The sequence below is a fragment of the Vanellus vanellus genome (genome assembly GCF_965231255.1).
Source record: "Vanellus vanellus genome assembly, chromosome: 2".
NCBI lineage: Eukaryota > Metazoa > Chordata > Aves > Charadriiformes > Charadriidae > Vanellus > Vanellus vanellus.
In genome coordinates, this window is record NC_138906.1 from 71,732,268 (window position 1) to 71,751,815 (window position 19,548).

General features: G+C 38.0%; 1 protein-coding gene across 1 annotated transcript in view; it reads right to left on the reverse strand.

Annotated features, from left to right (window-relative positions):
* DTNBP1 (dystrobrevin binding protein 1) overlaps positions 1–19,548 on the reverse strand; it is a 75,703-nt gene that overhangs the window by 40,983 nt on the left and 15,172 nt on the right. Inside the window, exon 6 of the mRNA XM_082499562.1 lies at positions 15,391–15,523. Coding sequence (XP_082355688.1) covers positions 15,391–15,523 — 133 coding nt within the window. The remainder of the gene's footprint in view (positions 1–15,390; positions 15,524–19,548) is intronic.

Sequence of the window (19,548 nt, forward strand, 5' to 3'; positions counted from 1 at the left end):
TTCACTATCCATAGACTAAAGCATGCTTCAGTCATTACTGTCACCTACCATATACACAGTTTCACAATACATATGCTATACCATAACTCCTTCTCCTCCCTAACAGATGATGCAATTCAGCATTTATTCTTGCATCAAGAACGGACAAAACTGTTTCAAGCCTGAAACAATTTATTTTCTAAGCAGGATAAAGTATTCTAAAAGAAGCAAGAGAATAGAATTACCTCCACATTTTCAATGAACATCCCACTTTTGTCACCAAATACAGGTTTTTGAAAGAATGGGTGCTTTACCAGGAAATAAGCTATAGTGTGATTTACAGTACAGAAGCCTATTAGCTGTAACTTCCTGTGAGTATCTATTTCCCTTCCTGCTTCTCCTCCATCCCTTTCCTGAGCTAGTTTCTCCCTTTTCTACCAGAGAGAGCGAGCTTCTTCACAACACCTATGATTTTCGGGTTCGCACCCTAATAATTTTTTCCTACCCTGTGTACTCTAAATATAATTACAAATTTCTTAAACACTCTCACAATTTGAACTCCTTCTTTTTTAATAATGGCATACAACTGAGCAAACAACAATCACAGGAAATGTTTGTTTTCCACAGATTGAAACAAAACCACACTAAGGAAACATCTTGTGAAAGTAAATGGAAAAAAAAAATACGCTACTTGCACCTAAAATCAAGAGGTCTTATGCCACTTGCGTCCAAAAGGGAAGACAAAACAATTACTGTCATTGTGTTCAAACAGATTAGCAAACAAGATGGTAATACAGTAACCACCTATCAGTGATATTCATTCCTGTTGTCTAATACCCCAGAATTTTCCCTTTCAAAATCCACCAATATTTTTAGGGTGTCATTACATCCATATATATAATTGCTATTCATTAAGAAAGCCGGAAATTAATACTTGACAAAACTTTTTAATTTTTAGAACACATACCTCTGAAAAATTTAAAATATCTACAATTAGCATACAGTAAAAATTCAGATCGGGAATCTAAGGAACTGCATTTCCTAGTATCCTCATACAAATTCAGATCCAAAGACTGATTACTATTTATATTTTAGATTACATGAATGAATCAATCATATCTTGTGGTTTCTCACAACAACAATAAAACATACATTTAGAAACACGTGTTAAAAAATATGCTCATTGAAAATACACTCTGCATCACCAACATGGAGGTTTGTTTTTTTTAATTTAATCAAGTTAGCCAAATAAAAACTTAAACTTTTTAAATTTTAATCCTGAATCTTGTTCATCATCAGATTTGGTAAGAACCAGACACTAAACTTAAAGTAGAAGGGAGACTATGACTTGTAAAGACACAGGAAAAACAGATGGCTTAAGATTATAAACCACGCCGACATCTGTTGGAAGGATAACACAGCAAGGAATAGGCAATCCAGGAGGTTCTTGGGTTGTATTAATGACAAGTTCCTTCTCTAAGTGGTAGAGGAGCCAATGAGGAGAGGAGCTATGCTGGACCTTGACCTTACCAACAAGGAGGGACTGGTAGGCAGTGTCAAGCTCAAGGACAGCCTGGGCTGCAGTGACCATGATGAAATGGAGGAGTTCAAGATCCTCGAGGCAGTGAGGAGGGTGCGCAGCAAGTTGACCACCCTGAACTTTAGGAGAGCTGACTTTGGCCTCTTGAAGAATCTGCTTGGTATGGTGCCATGGGATGAAGCACTGGAGGGAAGAAGGGCCCAAGAAAGTTGGTTAATATTCAAGGATCACCTCCTCCAAGCTCAGGAGTAATGCATCCCAACAAAGAAGGTGGCAGGCAGAAAAGCCAGGAGGCCTGCATGGATGACCAAGGAGCTCCTGGACATGCTCAAAAGTAAAAAGGAAGCCTATAGGGAGTGGAAACAGGGGCGGGTAACCTGGGAGGAATATAGAGAAATTGTTTGAGCAGCCAGGGATCAGGTTAGGCAAGCTAAAGCCCGTATTGAATTAAATCTGGCCAAGGACATCAAGACAAACAAAAAAATCCCTCTATGTCAGTGAGAAAAGAATGACCAGGGAAGATGTGGGCTCACTCAGGAAGGAAATGGAAGAGGTGGTCACCCGGGACAGAGACAAATCTGAGGTACTCAACGACTTTTTTGCCTCAGTCTTCACTGGCAAGGACCACAGCCACCCTGCCCATGATGCAGAAGGCAAAGGCAAGGACTGGGAAAATGAAGAACCGCCCACTGTAGGTGAAGACCAAGTACAAGACCACCAGAGGAACCTGAAGGTACACAAGTCCACGGGACCTAGTGAGATACATCCACGGGTCCTGAGGGAACTGCAGACGAGGTTGCTAAGCCATTATCCATCATATTTGAGAAGTCGTGGCAGTCTGGTGAGGTTCCTGCCGACTGGAAAAGGGGAAACATAGCCCCTATTTTCAAAAAGGGAAATAAGGAAGACCCAGGGAACTACAGGCCAGACAGTCTCACCTCTGTGCCTGGCAAGATCACGGAGCAGATCCTCCTGGAAACTCTGCTGAGACACATAGAAAACAAGGAGGTGACTGGTAGCAGCCAACATGGCTTCACCAAGGGCAAGTCATGCCTGACAAATTTGGTGGCCTTCTATGAGGGGGTTACAATGGTAGTGGACAAGGGAAGATCAAATGATATCATCTACCTGGACTTGTGCAAAGTGTTTGACACTGTCCCGCACAATATCCGGATCTCTAAATTGGAGAGATATGGATTGGACAGATGGACCACTCGGTGGATAAGGAATTGGCTGGACGGTCACACTCAGAGTTATGGTCAACAGCTCGATGTCCAAGTGGAGACCAGTTACAACTGGTGTTCCTCAGGGGTCGATACCAGGACCAGTGCTGTTCAACATCTTTGTTGATGACATGGACAGTGGGATTGAGTGCACCCTCAGCAAGTTTGTCAATGATACCAAGCTGTGTGGTGAGGTAGACATGCTGGAGGGGAGGGATGCCATCCAGAGGGACCTGGACAGGCTGGAGAGGTGGGCCCATGCCAACTTCATGAAGTTCAATAAGGCCAAGTGCGAGGTCCTGCATGTGGGTTGGGGCAATCCCAAGCACAAATACAGGCTCAGCAGAGAATGGATTGAGAGCAGCCCCGAGGCAAAGGACCTGGAGGTGCTGTCTGATGAGCTCAACATGAGCCAGCAACACGCAACTGCAGCCCAGAAAGCCAACCACATCCTCGGCTGCATCAGAAGTGTGGCCAGCAGGTCAAAGGAGGTGATTCTTCCCCTCTACTCTGCTCTGGTGAGACCCCACCTGGAGTACTACGTCCAGCTCTGGAGCCCCCAGCATAGGAAAGACAAGGACCTGTTGGAGCAGGTGCAGAGGAGGGCCACAAAGATGATTGGAGGGCTAGAGCACCTCTCCTATGAAGACAGGCTGAGGGTCAGGGTTGTTCAGCCTGGAGAAGAGAAGGCTCCAAGGAGACCTTATAGCAGCCTTGCAGTATCTGAAGGGCACCTACAGGAAAACTAGGGAAGGACTTTTTACAAGGGCATGTAGTGATAGGATGAGGAGGAATGGCTTTAAACTGGAAGAGTGTAGATTTAGATTAAACATTAGGAAGAAAATTTTCACTCTGAGGGTGGTGAGGCACTGGAACAGGTTGCCCAGAGAAGTTGTGGAAGCTCCATCCCTGTAGGTGTTTAAGGCCAGGCTGGATGGGGCTTTGAGCAACCTGGTCTAGTGGGAGGTGTCCCTTCCTATGGCACGTGGGTTGGAACTAGATGATCTTTAAGGTCCCTTCCAAACTAAACCATTCTAGGATTCTACGATTATATCAATACATTTTCTAGATGTGTAATTACAAAGTTCTAGACAGACATACAGAAAAAAATGTATTACGAAGTATTACATATCTCCTCCCATTTGTAAGTAAATAATTATTTTTATATTCACCGATAAACTGAAAGGAAGAAGATATAGGAGCTATCTTCTCTATCAGTCTAGAGACAAAAAAAAAAGTCATCTGCAGAATTAAATACATTGAACTTACATTAAGAAGGAAACTATGTATTTGGAACACAGACACTCCATAAAAGAAAAAGCAGTTAGCCTGAGTAATTAAAACAAAAGAGATTAAACTGAAAACAGTTTTGTAAACCAGTCATCTTCAAAACAAGGTTAAAACGCAAGAAGGAGGAAAAACTTGCATTGGAAGTAGGCCTGGATGAGTAGCTAGGACTGCTGCCTCTTATTGTTTTAGATCTTGCCATATTAAATTACCAGCTTTGATGCTATATATTACATTTCTGTATTTGTTTTTCTTCTACTTTAAATTGTTCATTCTTTGACATTATTTTTCACATTAGGTTTATACAAAAGCTGCAGCAGCAGAGCTCAGCCTTTGATGGATAGCTTACTAACAACATCATACTAGGAGACAAAACTGCAGTATAATGAATCATCTCAGCAGAAGAGTTCTGTCAACTGCTTCAGCTCAAACGTACATTACCCTATACATGTTTTCCTCAAGAAAAGGCTAGCCTTCCTCTCTAGCCCATTTGTTTAATTAGTTTAATACAACTGAAAGCTTTCCACAGAGAACTGCTCCTGGATTTTACAGAATTTTCATTCAAACAACATTCGTGCACTTCATAGATGGATGAGAATCCTTTCCATTATTAGTATACAGAAAATATACATCTGCCTTGCCCCTAGCCTCACTACACATGAAGGCTTTTGAAGCCCAGTGTGGGCTGCTCAGCGTCTATCCAGGATTAAAGAAACTCCCACGCCGAGCCTGACCACTAATCAATACAACCTACTATTTGGCATCTGACTATATGCCCTTTTTCTTTAGCTACTAAATTTTAGGTTAGTGCCAACAAGTCTGGCTAGTTACACAAATAATACTCTCTACTTTTTTAACAGTTAACAGTAAGCTTTCAGAAGAAAGGACTTAATTAATAGTTGTATTATAATATAACATAAATACCTCCTCTCAGTGAAAGACAAAGTTTAGTACCACTGAGCAGGAAAAAAAGGCTAAAATAACAGACTAAAGGCTAAAATAATAGGACTATAAAGGAATACAGGCACTTTAAATGTAATCTTGTTCTGTGTACAGTGCAACTTAAGAAGCCCAGCTTCTTTCCGGAGCAAGAGGCTCTACAGGCTCCATCTACACTGAAGTTAGGCCCATGAGAACTGCCTGGCCACACGTATAGGCAATAATTTTCATCTCTTCCTTTGCAGTTGCTTGTTTTCATGAAACAGATGCGGGGGCTTAATTACTCTGTGAAATTCTATACTCCTCAAATTCTGATGAAAATGACCAACACGATAGCAGCCAGTAAAGGGCAACAATTGTCAGCAACAACCCAATTGCATAAGCCTGGTTGCCTGCTTTTTCAAGATAATACTTAAGTCAGGATAGAGATGATATTCAGGTATATATTAATGCCCCCATAAGAGACACACTAATCAGATTCTCGGCTCCTTCTGAGCATGAGGGACATAGGTAAATCTGACTATAAACCCTCTATGCACCATGCCTAAACAGGCACAGCCAATAATGTCTCGTGGTTCAAAATAAACTAAAGAAATTAAATCAAAGCATTGTTAATGCAAGACATGCCCTTGAGAACTTCCCTAAAACATCTCATCAAAAAAGACCCGAGCCACAGGTAGAGAGGAAAAAATATATACAGACATCAAAAAACCACAATACTCCATTTTAGTCTGAAGTATACCTTTATACAATTTTTTATTTGTAAGAAGTACAATGAATTCTGAAGTGAATTAAAACTGTAGTGCCTTGAAGCTCTGTTGAGACAGGATGTGTCTTTTGAATTACTTTCTTTTAAGTTACCTGGAATGTTCTGATGATCATGTTATCAGTGATCTCAACTTCTCCATTTACAGAAAAGTTGAGCTTCAGGGTTTGTGGTAAAAAAATATAATTTTGGAGATAACAGGTGAAACAAACTGTCTACAATATGTAACTAGTCCAACAGAGTAACTGACACAACCAGAACTTACAAGAATAGTCAGAAGGCAAATACAAATTCCCAATTACCTTCCCATTCCCCACTTAAGACTGTTGGACTAACCCTGCTTTAGTCACACTGGACAAAGATTAAATTGGTTGTCACTGATAAACAAAAATAAATCCAGAAAGAGGAATATGGGAGGAGAAGGAGTCAAAACCATCCTGCTTTTAATTACTGAAATCAATGGGAATTTAGTTTGTTCAACAAAAGTAAGACAAAGTTCTCAGGTTCTACTGTATCTTGCAAAGGGCTGTAACACTAAGATCAACTTTCCGAATGTAACAAAACACCAGGGAATTCAGTTAAATACCTAGAGACCACAGAAACACCACATTCTTTACAATGATGCCAGCAGCCAGAATTGACAGTCCCGTATTTTATCTTCAAGAAAAGAGTAGGCAGGTAAGAAAATAACAAAGTCATAAATGAATGTCAGGAACAATTTTATAATACTAGCTCTGAAAGTAACAGCCAATAAACTCAAACTACTAGACCCATGCATAAACAAAAGACAAACTCAAGACATCATATGGATAGTAAAAATTGAGGACTTAATATGAAAGATTGTGTTTATAAACAATCAGTTATAAATACTATTTACAAACAAAAATTAACATTTAATGAAAGTATAGCTGCTTATGTGCAATTTAATTTAAAAATATTTCTGGCACCTAACAAGAGCCAAACCAAAACCTGAGATGTACTGCATTTCACCTGTTATGTCTGCTACAGGTAAGTTTTCAAAATGATACAAAAAAATGTTTCCTTCCATAGCCCGATTCAAGCTTCAGTAACCTAAAAAGCCACGAGAGGGACTTGCCTCTGCACATCATCAGAAGTAAAAGCCAAAAACCTGGGAACTCAAAACTTATGTCACCTGCATGGTGCATAGAAATAATTCAAGTACGTTTTTTTGCATACTTAGGATTAGCTCTTATGACAGTGACACAAAAATGTTTTCCCTCCCCCAGATTCCTTGAGCACCCTTTTCAAATCACTTAGGCCAACTACTACTTTGAAACATCTGAGACTGAAACGAAAAGCCTTTAAGTAACAAAAAAAATCCATAAAAACTAAAATTAGTAATAAAACACTGTTGAAATTAAGCAGCAGGCAAGGTTTTCTATTTATCTGAAGAAACACTGAAGACAGGTCAGGATTCCTCACCATCAAATGTGAAATTTTATCTACTAAAACAGAAGATCAAAAAACGAAGGAATTTAAATAATGTTTCAATTGAGATTTTTTTACATCCATATTCAAATTCAGCTATAAAAGTAGCTGAAGTTGCTCCATGTCTTCCAGCAAAACTTATAAATCAACTTCATTCCAGAAGATGAAACGAATCAAAGCACCATTTTCTAACAGAAATTGCAAACATTAACTGGTAATCAACCTAGTAAATACAACTAAACCCAAATACTACCCTAATATACTCAGCAGTTTCATGGTAGTGTGAAAGCATTTCTCTTTGGATGTTTCAAAAAAAGAAACAAATATGTACCTTGAAGAACATCGGGCATCACCTTTCTGGTGCTATCATTAGGCTTGGACAGGCATATACTCTGCTGGATCAAACACTGGCTGGATGGCTGGGCCCAGAGAGTGGTGGTGAATAGTATTAAATCTAGTTGGTGGCAGGTCACAAGTGGTGTTCCACTGGGCTCAGTGTTGGGGCCACTCCTGTTTAATATATTTATTAATGATCTTGATGAGGGGATTGAGGCCACCCTCAGTAAGTTTGCAGATGACACCAAATTAGGTGGGAGTGTTGATCTGCTCGAGGGTAGGAGGGCTCTTCAGAGGCACCTGGACAGGCTGGATCAATAGGCTAAGGCCAATAGTATGAGCTTCAACAAGGCCAAGTGCCGGGTCCTGCACTTGGGGCACGACAACGCCATGCAGCGCTACAGGCTTGGGGAGGAATGGCTGGAAAGCTGCCCAGCAGAAAAGGACCTGGGGGTGTTGGTTGACAGCTGGCTGAACATGAGCCAGCAGTGTGCCCAGGTGGCCAAGGCAAACAGCATCCTGGCCTCCATCAGGAATAGTGTAGCCAGCAGGACTAGAGAAGTGATTGTCCCACTGTACTCGGCATTGGTGAGTCTGCACCTTGAGTACTGTATTCAGTTTTGGGCGCCACAGCATAAGAAGGACACAGAGGTGCTGTAGCACGTCCAGAGAAGGGCAATGAAGCTGGTGGAAGGGTCTTGAGAATAAGTCTTAGAGGAGCAGCTGAGGGACTTGGGGTTGCTTAGTCCGAAGAAAAAGAGGCTGAGGGGAGACCTTATTGCTCTCTACAACTCCTTGAAAGGAGGTTGTAGAGAGGTGGGCATTGGTCTCTTCTCCCAAGTTACAACCGATAGGACAAGAGGAAATGGCGTCAAGTTGCACCAGGGGAGGTTTAGGTTAGACATTAGGAAAAACGTCCACACTGAAAGGGTTGTCAAAGACCGGAACAGGCTGCCCAGGGAAGTGGTTGAATTGTCATCCTTGGATGTATTTAAAAGTCATCTAGATATGGTTCTCAGGGACATGGTTTAGAAGTGGGCCTGGTAGAGTTAGATAACGGCTGGACTTGATGATCTTAAAGGTCTTTTCCAGCCATAATGATTCTGTGATTCAAAAGAACAGTAAAAATGAGGGAGATGGCATTAAAACCAGAAGAAAATGGTAAAAGTGAAATCATTAAAAGCAATCAAGTGTGTTGTCCTCTGCTAAGAGACTGATACAGGCCATTTAGCATTGGAACCATTCCAAACCGGAATCTGAAATGCGGAATAAATCCTTAGCTCCCTCTAAAAGCTTATGCCTTCAGACGTAAGATTTTGCACTGGACCCAGTTTTTACGTTTTTGCTTTCATCCTGTCGCTATCAAAAAAGGGGACTGTTTTTAAATTATTTTTTTTTTTAACTTTTATCTTAGTATGCAATGTCATTGGATCACTAAAAGATACATGTATCAGCACAGTTTATTTATTTTTATCATACAACCGAAAGTTTAGGAATCAAAGTTTAAAACTGAAATTTGAGACAAGAAATTTAAAAGAAGTTACAAACAACTGCAAGCTGCAAAGAAATTTAAGAAGCTACAACAAAATTTAAGAGAAGCTGAAGTTTAAGAGAAGGTAGAAGCAACTCCAACATCAAAGGCCACCTCCACCAACTCCACCATCTTTAGGCTTTCCTAGAAATAAAAAGGGTTCTTGCTAAACAGCCACACAACAAAAATCCAGACTTTCTTTTAATTTGGCCATCAATTTCCCCCATAAGTATTAAAAGAAAAACAATTACTTTATTCAAAAACTGGCCAAACTTTATTCACTAAGTGACATACAATATGCCAGAAGTCCAGAAAAACAAAGCAAAAAAAGCTTGTAACCCCATATGCACTCTTTACCTAAAATGCTGAACGTGGTTCCACACAGCATGAATCAATCGTGGCAGATAGAAGTTACAATTTGTACCACTTCAGGCATCCTCAACACATCCTTTTGACACAGGAATGTAAAATCTCCCTCACAGAGGAGTTGTCAATAAACACACTTAACACATTTCAACAATTTTTAAACAAATTGGGTTTGGATGTAAATGAAAAGGAATTATTAAAGATCTCAGGAAAAATGTTCATTGTGAAGAAAGACAGAATTTATCAGGAGGCACAGTATCTTGCTCAAAAGCAGAGAATGGATTTTAGTATGGTAATGACAAACACCTAAGCCCTGTTCTCCTGCCACTATCCACAATGAATGAATGAATTTGATAAATAATGCAGTTTTGAGGTTAGGGAGAGTACAAAATGATGATTAAGGCAGTCCCAAACCATCTGTTTCTATTATTGGTATAAGTCTGGACAAAGAATGGCTGGCACTACAGACTGACAGGATTGCAGATTATGCCCAGTAACCAACACTACATAAAGGTAGAGAAAAGTTATGCAGGATTGACATAATGTTTAACATTTTCTAGAAAATATTAGTAAAAGGTGCTGTTAGTTGCAGAGGATCCAACACAAACATTCAGTCTTTAATCACAGGTCACAAAAGCCAAATAAGAAAAAATCTGTTATATGCCTATTCAATAGAAAACAAAACTATAAGGAGAAGACACATAACGAATCTCGTTATAACAATGTCATTATCTCTCGGCATCAAGCACAAACCACCACAAAAGAAGGGCAAAATTAAATCAACTTAAAAGTGACAGAAATTATACTGCACATTCACACTTTGCAAATAATATAAAAAACTGCCAACCCCCCTACAATCCTTTGATCTGCTATGTATTCAGTCTTGCCCAATGTTTTCAAATACTTGGAGCACTGACGGGAATAAAAGTCACTAATAATGAAGCGGCACGCTCCTTTGGGTTTGAAGCATACAGAATACTGTACTGCAAGTATTCCTGCAAACAAAAGTAAGTTCAGAGCCCTACAATTACAAAAAAGGAAGCACAATTATGAGGAGAACTTTTCCAAAACATCTGCAGGTCCAGTTTTTCAGGATCACTTGGAATTCTCATTCCATGTGTCTGTCCAAAAGAAGTGCAATAACTGATGGCCATAAAATTAATTCCAGTCAGTTATCACCATAAAAACACTTGCTACTGATTGTGCTGTATGCAAATTCATGAACAGCAGGATGGAAGAGATCTCTGCAATGTGAACTCTGCTTTGAGCACAGAAACTTACAGTTGTACAATTAGTGTCTAAAGAAAACTCAAAGCCAGTCGTCAACTGCATGTCTACCGTAAAAGCTGTCCTGAAGATATTAAGAGTTCTGTATCCACCCTTGCAAAATCATTATTTATGTAACCAAGTACATGGAGGTATAGCAGCTGAAAGCCTATAGCACCAGAAGACTGATCAAGAAGAATATGGCATGAAACCTTACTTTGATGAAATTTTTGATGAGAGCTATTAAACATGTAGCTAGAGACTTAGAACTAATTCAGAGTACATTTAATGTGGGAAAGAAAAAAATATACCATTGTTGCAAATGTTTTAAATGAGTGTATTTTTAACATATAAAAAGTTAATTTGATAAATTACATGTAAAGCTTATAAGAATTATGGAGGTACAATTTAAATTTGTCACTGCCAGATGGGAGGGAGTCCTCACTGAAGACTATGTACTGTACAGTGTACTGTTTTAGCTTATCACTTGGGGAATGCTATGGGATCTAAACAAGATCTACACAGAAGTTGTCTTTTAGGCAACATGTTTTTGTATGGCAGTATATTACCCATTCCATCTTCTCTCTTTTGACCTTGGTAAAAAAATTAATTAATTTAGGTTAATAAACATCACAAAAAAGACAGCTTTTTACAGTGATATTGCAGAAGATAGATAATAGCTGAAAGAAAACACAGCAAAAAAATAACAATACAAAATATTTTTGTATGTTAGTGAATAAATAACCATTAATTGGCCCAAGGTAGAAGGAACTTTTTCAGAAAGGAGACTGCTCTGAATTGTCTACAGTAGTTTTTGGTATTTACTTTTTGAATGTTATGTTGCTCAGGCCTAACATAAGCCGCTGTATCTAACTGCAACAATCCTTACTGTCCCTTATGTTCCCAAAGCAATTAGAAAGAAGGGTAAAACCAACTGAAGACCATACAGAAGAAATAAACTTAACAGGGGTAACTAAATCTTATATGTTTCTGAATGAGAAAGTGAATCAAACATTCTTCTCCTCCAGAAACATAAAACCACCATCATGGCATGGCAATGCCTCTAACAAGAATTATGACAGTCTGCCCAACTCCTCATCTACTGCACTAATTAAGAAACCATAGGGTTACACATTGACAATAAATAAAGCTTTAAAATACAACAATTAGGAATAAATAGACATTTTAAGAACATATTTTCTCTTCAGGTAAAGCATTTCTTTAAATCTCACCAGAGAGGAAAAAAAATTATTCCCACTAAGGTTTGCAATATTACTAAACATGCATCTGCGGAAGTATACCCCAGCATCAGGGTATACTTCAGACTCAGGATTTTAGATTTCTTCATTCATTTTCCTTCTATGTCAGTTCTCAAAACAGACAAGTACTGTAAACCAGAAAGGATTCTTAAACAAGACATCCTAAAAAAATGAAAATTCAAACAACTAAGTTTGAAGTCAAAATACACAGAGTAAAATGTATTCACTTGTTTCCAGTGACGAGGACTCTGCTATCTCCAAAGTATTCCTACAAAATGTTGCAGTTGGGCAGCTTCTTTTAATTGATAAAATAACCAGGAGTTTCTATTTTTCGAAAAATGGTGATCCCTCTGAAATGGATACAAATGGTAGTAAGAGCTACATAGGAAGTACAGCCTCAGGACAGAAACATTTTATCTTACTCCGTAAGCCTGCAATTCGGTACACATAAAAATTGGGACCAAAGTGAGCTCCTGACCATGCTTCCTAAAGGACACAGTGCACGCTGCCTGGGAATGCAAGAACTGACACAGGAGACTGGAGGGATACAAGGAGTTTTCTGCAATCAGAAACAGTACATCCTCAGTCAGAGGATGAAGGGAAGGGAAGAAGAATTGTGCTTGATTGAGAACAGGACAGGAATCAAAATGCTAACATACACGCAAACAATTGCAGCAAGACTAACTAGAGAAAACAAGGGTTTCTAGACTTCATACAACAATACCCTGATCAATGGATTTAAGAACAAAAAAAAAGACAATCTTAAAAATCCAGAGATAAGCACACAGAAAAACAACCAATCCCCCCAAACACCAGGCTTTAAAAATATATTGGATTGATGAACCTACTTTGAAACTAGTGCTCAAACAATGACAAAAGGGAAAAAAATGATCTGTTTGAACTGAAATAAAGTTGCTCTATTTAATAGGGAGACCTATTTCTGAAAATCAGTTCCCATAGCTACCATAAGCTGCATTTCAAAGGTTTAATATTGACCTAAAGCACTTTCTTCTAAATCTTTCACATAGGAAGATTTTTCAAAAAACTTGAAATACACGAGCTTCTAGCCTAAGCTCTACAGTTACTTTACAATAAAATTACTTTTTGTTACATGCTTAAAATAACCAGTTCCTAGAGTTTGTGTTCATCTCAGTTTTCATCCCTATAATGTCAAAACACAGGAAATATTTTTTTTCTTCACAAAACCACTCACTCCTGGAAAATATTTTTTGTTTAAAAGAGAGCATAGATTCCTGAACCCCCACTTGATTCTTTCAGTAGCTGGTATCACAGTAAAACCCCCAAACACTAAAGAGAGGAAGACAGAATGAGTCCCAAACATACACAGCAAATCACACTCACATTAAGTTAACTGGCTGTTCATTCTTCAAGTATCTACATTGGCAAGTGTCCTTCTAGTAATGAGCTAGCAGTTAATTTCTTATCTAAATAAATACAGTGGTAATGATCAACCAGAAATTACCTGCATTTTTCCTGTTTTGTCTAGATCTGACCAAATGTAATCAGCTTATAATTACGTTAAGTAGTTTGCTTAGTATTCTATTTATAGAATTAGATTAGATGCTGCTAAGCAGAGCAGGCAACAGTTTAACGCTTTATTTTGATGTTGAAAGCAGAAGCTAGGGGAGGGGAAGAGGGAGCGAGAATGGCAGAGACAGCAAACAAAACTCAGAAAACTTCAGAAAGATTACTATATTTTAGGGGGTATAAATTTGTTGCTTTATGCACATTTTAAATTTGTGTGCTATTTGGTTGAATAGCACATATATAGATTTTTGAAATTATTACTATTAAATATTTAATTACTTAAACAGGTCCAAATGAGTGAATAATCAGCCATACCGACTACTGTTGACTCTTCCTGGAGAGAGAGAACATGGTGTTGCCCTGGCTTGGGAAAGAGAGAATCCAGGCTGCAGGAAAATGACAAGACCATTGCCAATGCCCTGGCCTGAGGTTAAGCTAACTGAACAGGATGTGAAAAACTAAAGGACATGACATGAGAAATTGCTGCACGTGACAGATAACATAGTAAGAAGCTGACAAAAGCTACAGATAGCACCATGAGGGATAGTTGGATTTCATACATGGCTAAAGGGGAGTTAAATTAGAGACAGCCAAACTTCACAGAAAATTGAAGGAGGACCTTTAAGGTACCGGGAGACCTGCTGGGAGGCAGAACTTGCAACACCAGCAGTACTTCATTAACCGGCTGTAACACCACAGAAGGCCAAGATTCCCAAGATAACAGTATCAGAAATACCATTTTAGTAGCAAATCTAGGACTAATAGGGAAAAAGTAATTAGGAGTGGATTGTTTATTTGAGAGGAGACTGGGATTAAAAAAAAAAAAGAAAGAGCTACAAGGATGGCAAAAGGAGGGTCAAGAAAGAGGGAAACAGATAAGCTACACAAATTGTGACCAGTGCTGTCTGGCACAGTCCCGCCCTTGATCACCACATCCTAATTAGGACTGTAAACCAAACCAGTCATTCTGACCATACCACATGAGTCAAACTTGCTTCTGCAATCTAGAGAAGAGAGGAAGGTGTGAGGGTGCTTCCCCTGGCTAGCACGAGCACACCCGGGGTTGGATAGATCAAGTAACCTGGTTATCCCCATGTCAGTGCTGGCTCCAGGTGTGTCAGCATTGGCACCTACCCACTGTTTCCTAACAAAGGCTGTCAGAGACTGCCTTTGACAAATTGCTTCAATTGAACTTCTCATTTCCTCATTTATATAATGGACTTAATACTGCTCTTCTTATCTCCTTCAGTAAGGTTATTTTTGGCACTGTCAGTAACAAAACAAAGAAAATCAACAGTTTAAGTTATTTAAGCTCTTAACATTTATCTCTTGCTACTTTATCTTTTAGGTAAACATGAACCTCAAGAGTTCGAGGTTCCGACTTTTCACACATACTGCTACAAGTTGAACTTTGATTCCAAGTAGCAATGCCCTGTTTTTACAAGTAAGAGAACAGTGGGAGATAAATACCTTTCACACAGAGTGAAAGGTACTCATAGTATAGGATAGAACTGAAAGACAGAGGAAAATACAGTTCCTAACTTTACAAGTACATGGGGAAAAAAAAAGAAATCCAAACACCAGGGCAAGGGATGAAAAGAAACAACAATTTATTGGTGCTTATTAACACTAGCCCTTACTCCAACTGTTTGTAGCCAATAATAAGCACCACTTATTTCTTAACAACAATGTAGTGATAATTTTCCAAAGACACACACTCTTTGTTCATCACCAAGTTAGACTGACATTCAATGAATCCATTAATAAATTTGCAACTTCCTGTCAATGATCATGGTTTCTTTAAAAGATGAAAATACAAGGGATTATATTATATACAGGGAAAAAATAATCGCAAAAGTCTTATACTTTATGCTTATATTTATAGAAATTGTTTTATTTACCTTTTTGTTTTCTTGTAGTTTTCCAGCTGTAATGTCTGCATACATTTGTATCTTTCCAACTCACACTCTTCACACAGGTCCTCAAGACACAATAGATGATTCTCCATTTCCTCGAAGTTTGCCTCTAGCTGGGCTATAAGAAATACTTATATGAATATAAAATTGTTTCAATAGATGGACAGCTCACCTGAACAGAAACAGGAATTCATAGAAGTACATCATTAATATAGTAATAATTACACATATATAAATGGCTCAGAAAGATAAACAAATTTCAGTTCATATGTAAAGAGTGACAGCAGAGCCACGTTAAGGGAGATCTATCTGAGGTTCCCTTTGTAGTAAGATGCTGAACCACTATATTTGCCCCAGCACCTTGGTCTCAGAGGCTTGTGGTCCATACTTCATGAAAAGAAGGATCGAGAACACATAATTTAATTTTGCTTCTTGGGCATACTACCAGTTTAGCCCCTCCTGCCTGGTACCAATCTGAGGAATAAGAGCTGTGCTCACCAAAACCAGTACTAATCTTAAATTACTCAAATGAAGCAAAAGTAAAGCATACTGGGAGAATTTTAACTTTTACATAACCTGATGATAATATAAAATATAGACTTTGAATGTTTACTCTGAAGACCCAACATATACTGATAGGCAAACCTCTAGATACCCATGCACTTAAAATCATGCAAAACCTCTTAATCTCCTCTTTAACCATAATTGCTCAGAGTCTCAACTTAAAAGAGATCACGCCTATGAAATGCCCTGAGAAAACTGATCTTATCTCATAGCTCACCCTGTTTTGAGTAGAAATTTGGACTAGAGAACTCCTGAGGTTCCTTCTGACTCGAATTATCTCATGTGGATCTTTTATCAAAGGATCACTCTCCCTGCAGGTGATTAATGCTGGACTCCATGTCCCTCCTCAGGATGCCAAAGTGGAAAAACTATTTTCCCAAACTCTAACCAGCTAGTCACTCTGGGATGGAGCTGTGTGAATACAGAACTATTATTCACCCTTTTGCCAGGACTTCTCCTATACCACAGGGAAGGTAAATTGCAGGAGGAAGGATAAATCACGTTTTTACAAAGAAAATAGAAACTAAAGAACAAAAGGGAGTTTGCAGTTGGAAGACATACACTCATCTGTTGCAGTGTATGAACATGATTGTTAATGCAAAGAACTACACAGACGATGGAATGAAATAGCAGAAAATCTAAAGCAACTCTTGAGTTTTGGCAAACAGCTGTTTCACCTTTGCCTGTAACAGACAGACACAATCTTCATAAAGCAAGACAAGAACAATTAAGTTCAAGGTAGAAAAAAGTGATTTAAAGTTAATTTGTTTTGGATGCTCAAAAGAAGGAAACAGCAAGCTGAAGGCATCAGTCAAATCTTCAATTCTGGTTTGGCCATTCTACTGGGAGCCTATCTTGGAGTACACAAAACTTCAACTTTCTTAGCCATTACTCAATTAGAAATTGCTATCCTAGTGGTCCCCCTAGAAAAGTAAAAGTTAAGACATCACAAACAAATCTCCTAGCATGCATATTCTTATGTTCAGCTCCTATTACTTCACACAATTTCTTTATGCCCTAACAAGTAAGGTACTACTCCACAACAGTCAGAAAGGGAAATATGAATAATATAATCAGCAAATATTTCCTCAAATTATTTATCTGTTTACAGATCACTTTGGGGGGAGGGGGAAGCAGTTTACAATTAATGTGGAAACAAGTTTGATGAAAAAAAAAAAAAGTTTTCAGGTCTGCAGACTGTGATGTTTACCATGCATTGTTTGCCACATACTCAACTTTCTCTCACAAAATCCAGATGTATTCAAAGGGCAATAGAATGACTACAGTTATGACTGGTGGTCCTTTTTTGCTTAAAAAATGGACTTTTCTGAGTGCATTAAAATCCAAATGTCTGTATTATGCTAACTTGCTTTTCAGAACGATTGCTCACTTATTAATTTGCAAAATTCACAAACACAGCAGGGCTCAAGATAATTTACTGAGGTACCTATCAACAACTACTGTTTTTTCCACTTAAAAACCCCACCACCTGCTTTGCTGTACTTGCTATTGAAATAATATTAAAAGGCAACAACAAAGAAGAGGAAAATAAAAAGGATGAATAAAAGCGAATTCTAGAGGGCAGCTGGTTCCTAGCCCTAGCATTTGAGCAGCCTCTAGTGGGAATTTAAGAAAACACTCTGCTCCTGAAGAACAGGAATGAATACCTAAGATGTCTCCAGAAGACAACAGTCCCACTTTACTGCAACACAGGGTTTAGAATTTTTTCTTTCTGAAATGAAAGAAAACTTAGTTGCTTTCACATAAGAAGCTGAAGACTAACTAGCTCCATAGCAATAGCATCAGCTACGGCTGTGAATTAACATCTCTACTACCTAAATGCAAACGTGTGCATAAAAAGCAAGTTCCAAACAAAGCTACATATTTAATCAATTTGAAACTTAAGCCATAATGCTTTGAACAGTTTTTATCTATATTCACAAATAAGCTTGTTCTTTTAAAAAGGTATTTAGAAAAATAATGAAATCTATAAATTCATGTCCAGTTTATAGTTCACAGTGGCACCTAGAATGAATCTGCCCCAGAAAGCCAGCTAATGTTCTGATGAATACCTGCAAGATTACTACTTCTTTTTCAGCTCTTCAACAAATCCCACAATCAACAGGTCAGGCAACAATCACCATCTCACTTTGAAACAGCATTGCTATGAAGGAGAAAAACATCTCTTCCTTTTAATATTTTTATGGTGACTGGAAAAAATCCATTGTACCTTTAGATTAAGAATTTTCCTGTATAGTAATATGCCACACTTGGTAGAAATAATATTTATTAGATAGCTGTTCTTCAGGTGACATCATTCCAATTATATTAGTTTGGCCTGTATTTCTTACACTATCACAGGTATAACACTATTACAAGTTTTATTTCTTAGTTTTAATTTTTTTTAAAGTATGCTAATGTCTGATCAGATGACATTAGATTGAATTATCTTCCATCCGCATACGCTGTTTTGCAGCTACTCAGGTACTGAAGTATTTATCTAAAACTCAAGAATCACAAAACCCAATTTTGTTCCTGAAAACACTTTCTTTCTAAGGTTTAGCTAATTTAAATTTACAGCATAAAATTTATTTTAACTGAAATCTATGTAACCTGTAGTTCTGCAGTAGTACAAAAACTGCTGGAAAAGCTAATTGACAGCTGTATACCAGAAAATATTACAGTTTTCAATTTTTTCCTACTATCACTTTAAATGCAGCCTTCCTGCACTTTCCCAGCAACCAAAATAACAGGATCCACCAAGAAGTATGAAAGAAATTTTTACAAAGTTCATTTGTTTTCTGACTAAAAGCCAAAAAGGCAGAAAACAGAAAGGATGAAAACAATTACGTTAACAAAATGCCCTCTACCTCTAGGTCAGACAGGGATGCAGATTACTAAGCTCTAAATAAAATGAGCAGTGAAAGACATATATATACAGGAAGAGCTCAATTCAGCTGCAACATGTGAAAAAAAATCTTTACATAATTACAGTTCTACTAGCTCTCAATTTTGATTTGTTTTTAAAAAGATCTATCTAAAGTCCAGCTAGTATCATACCATTCACATGAAGCTGAAGTAGCTTCTTTGCTGAAACTACATAGCAAGTATACTAGGATATTTTTCCTTTTGTATTCCAGCCAGAGACATTCCCAAGTTTACAACACCAAACTATATGCCTTTTATATATATACATATATACAGTTCTACCTTATACAACTCTCTCCACTGAAGCATTCTGCCCCACAAAAGAGAAAAAAAAAACGCTGAACATAGGTATCATCACACTATATTATTAAAATTCCCTGGTTTTACATACATCCCCCCAGTATTTTCCCTAATTTTCTCAGTAAAAGATAAATGCTGTTTCATCTCAATGAAACTCACGAAAGCAAGAAAAGTATCAGCAGTGTTTAAACAACTAGTCAACCAGTATTAATAATAAATAAAATATTACTTTCTTTAAACATTTTCCCAACAGCAAATCATTACTCATTTACACTAAAAGTTTTTACAGCTCTCTTAACTTGAAAAATAGTTTTAAAATAAAAAAGAAACCAGTAAAACCTAGTCTTCTAA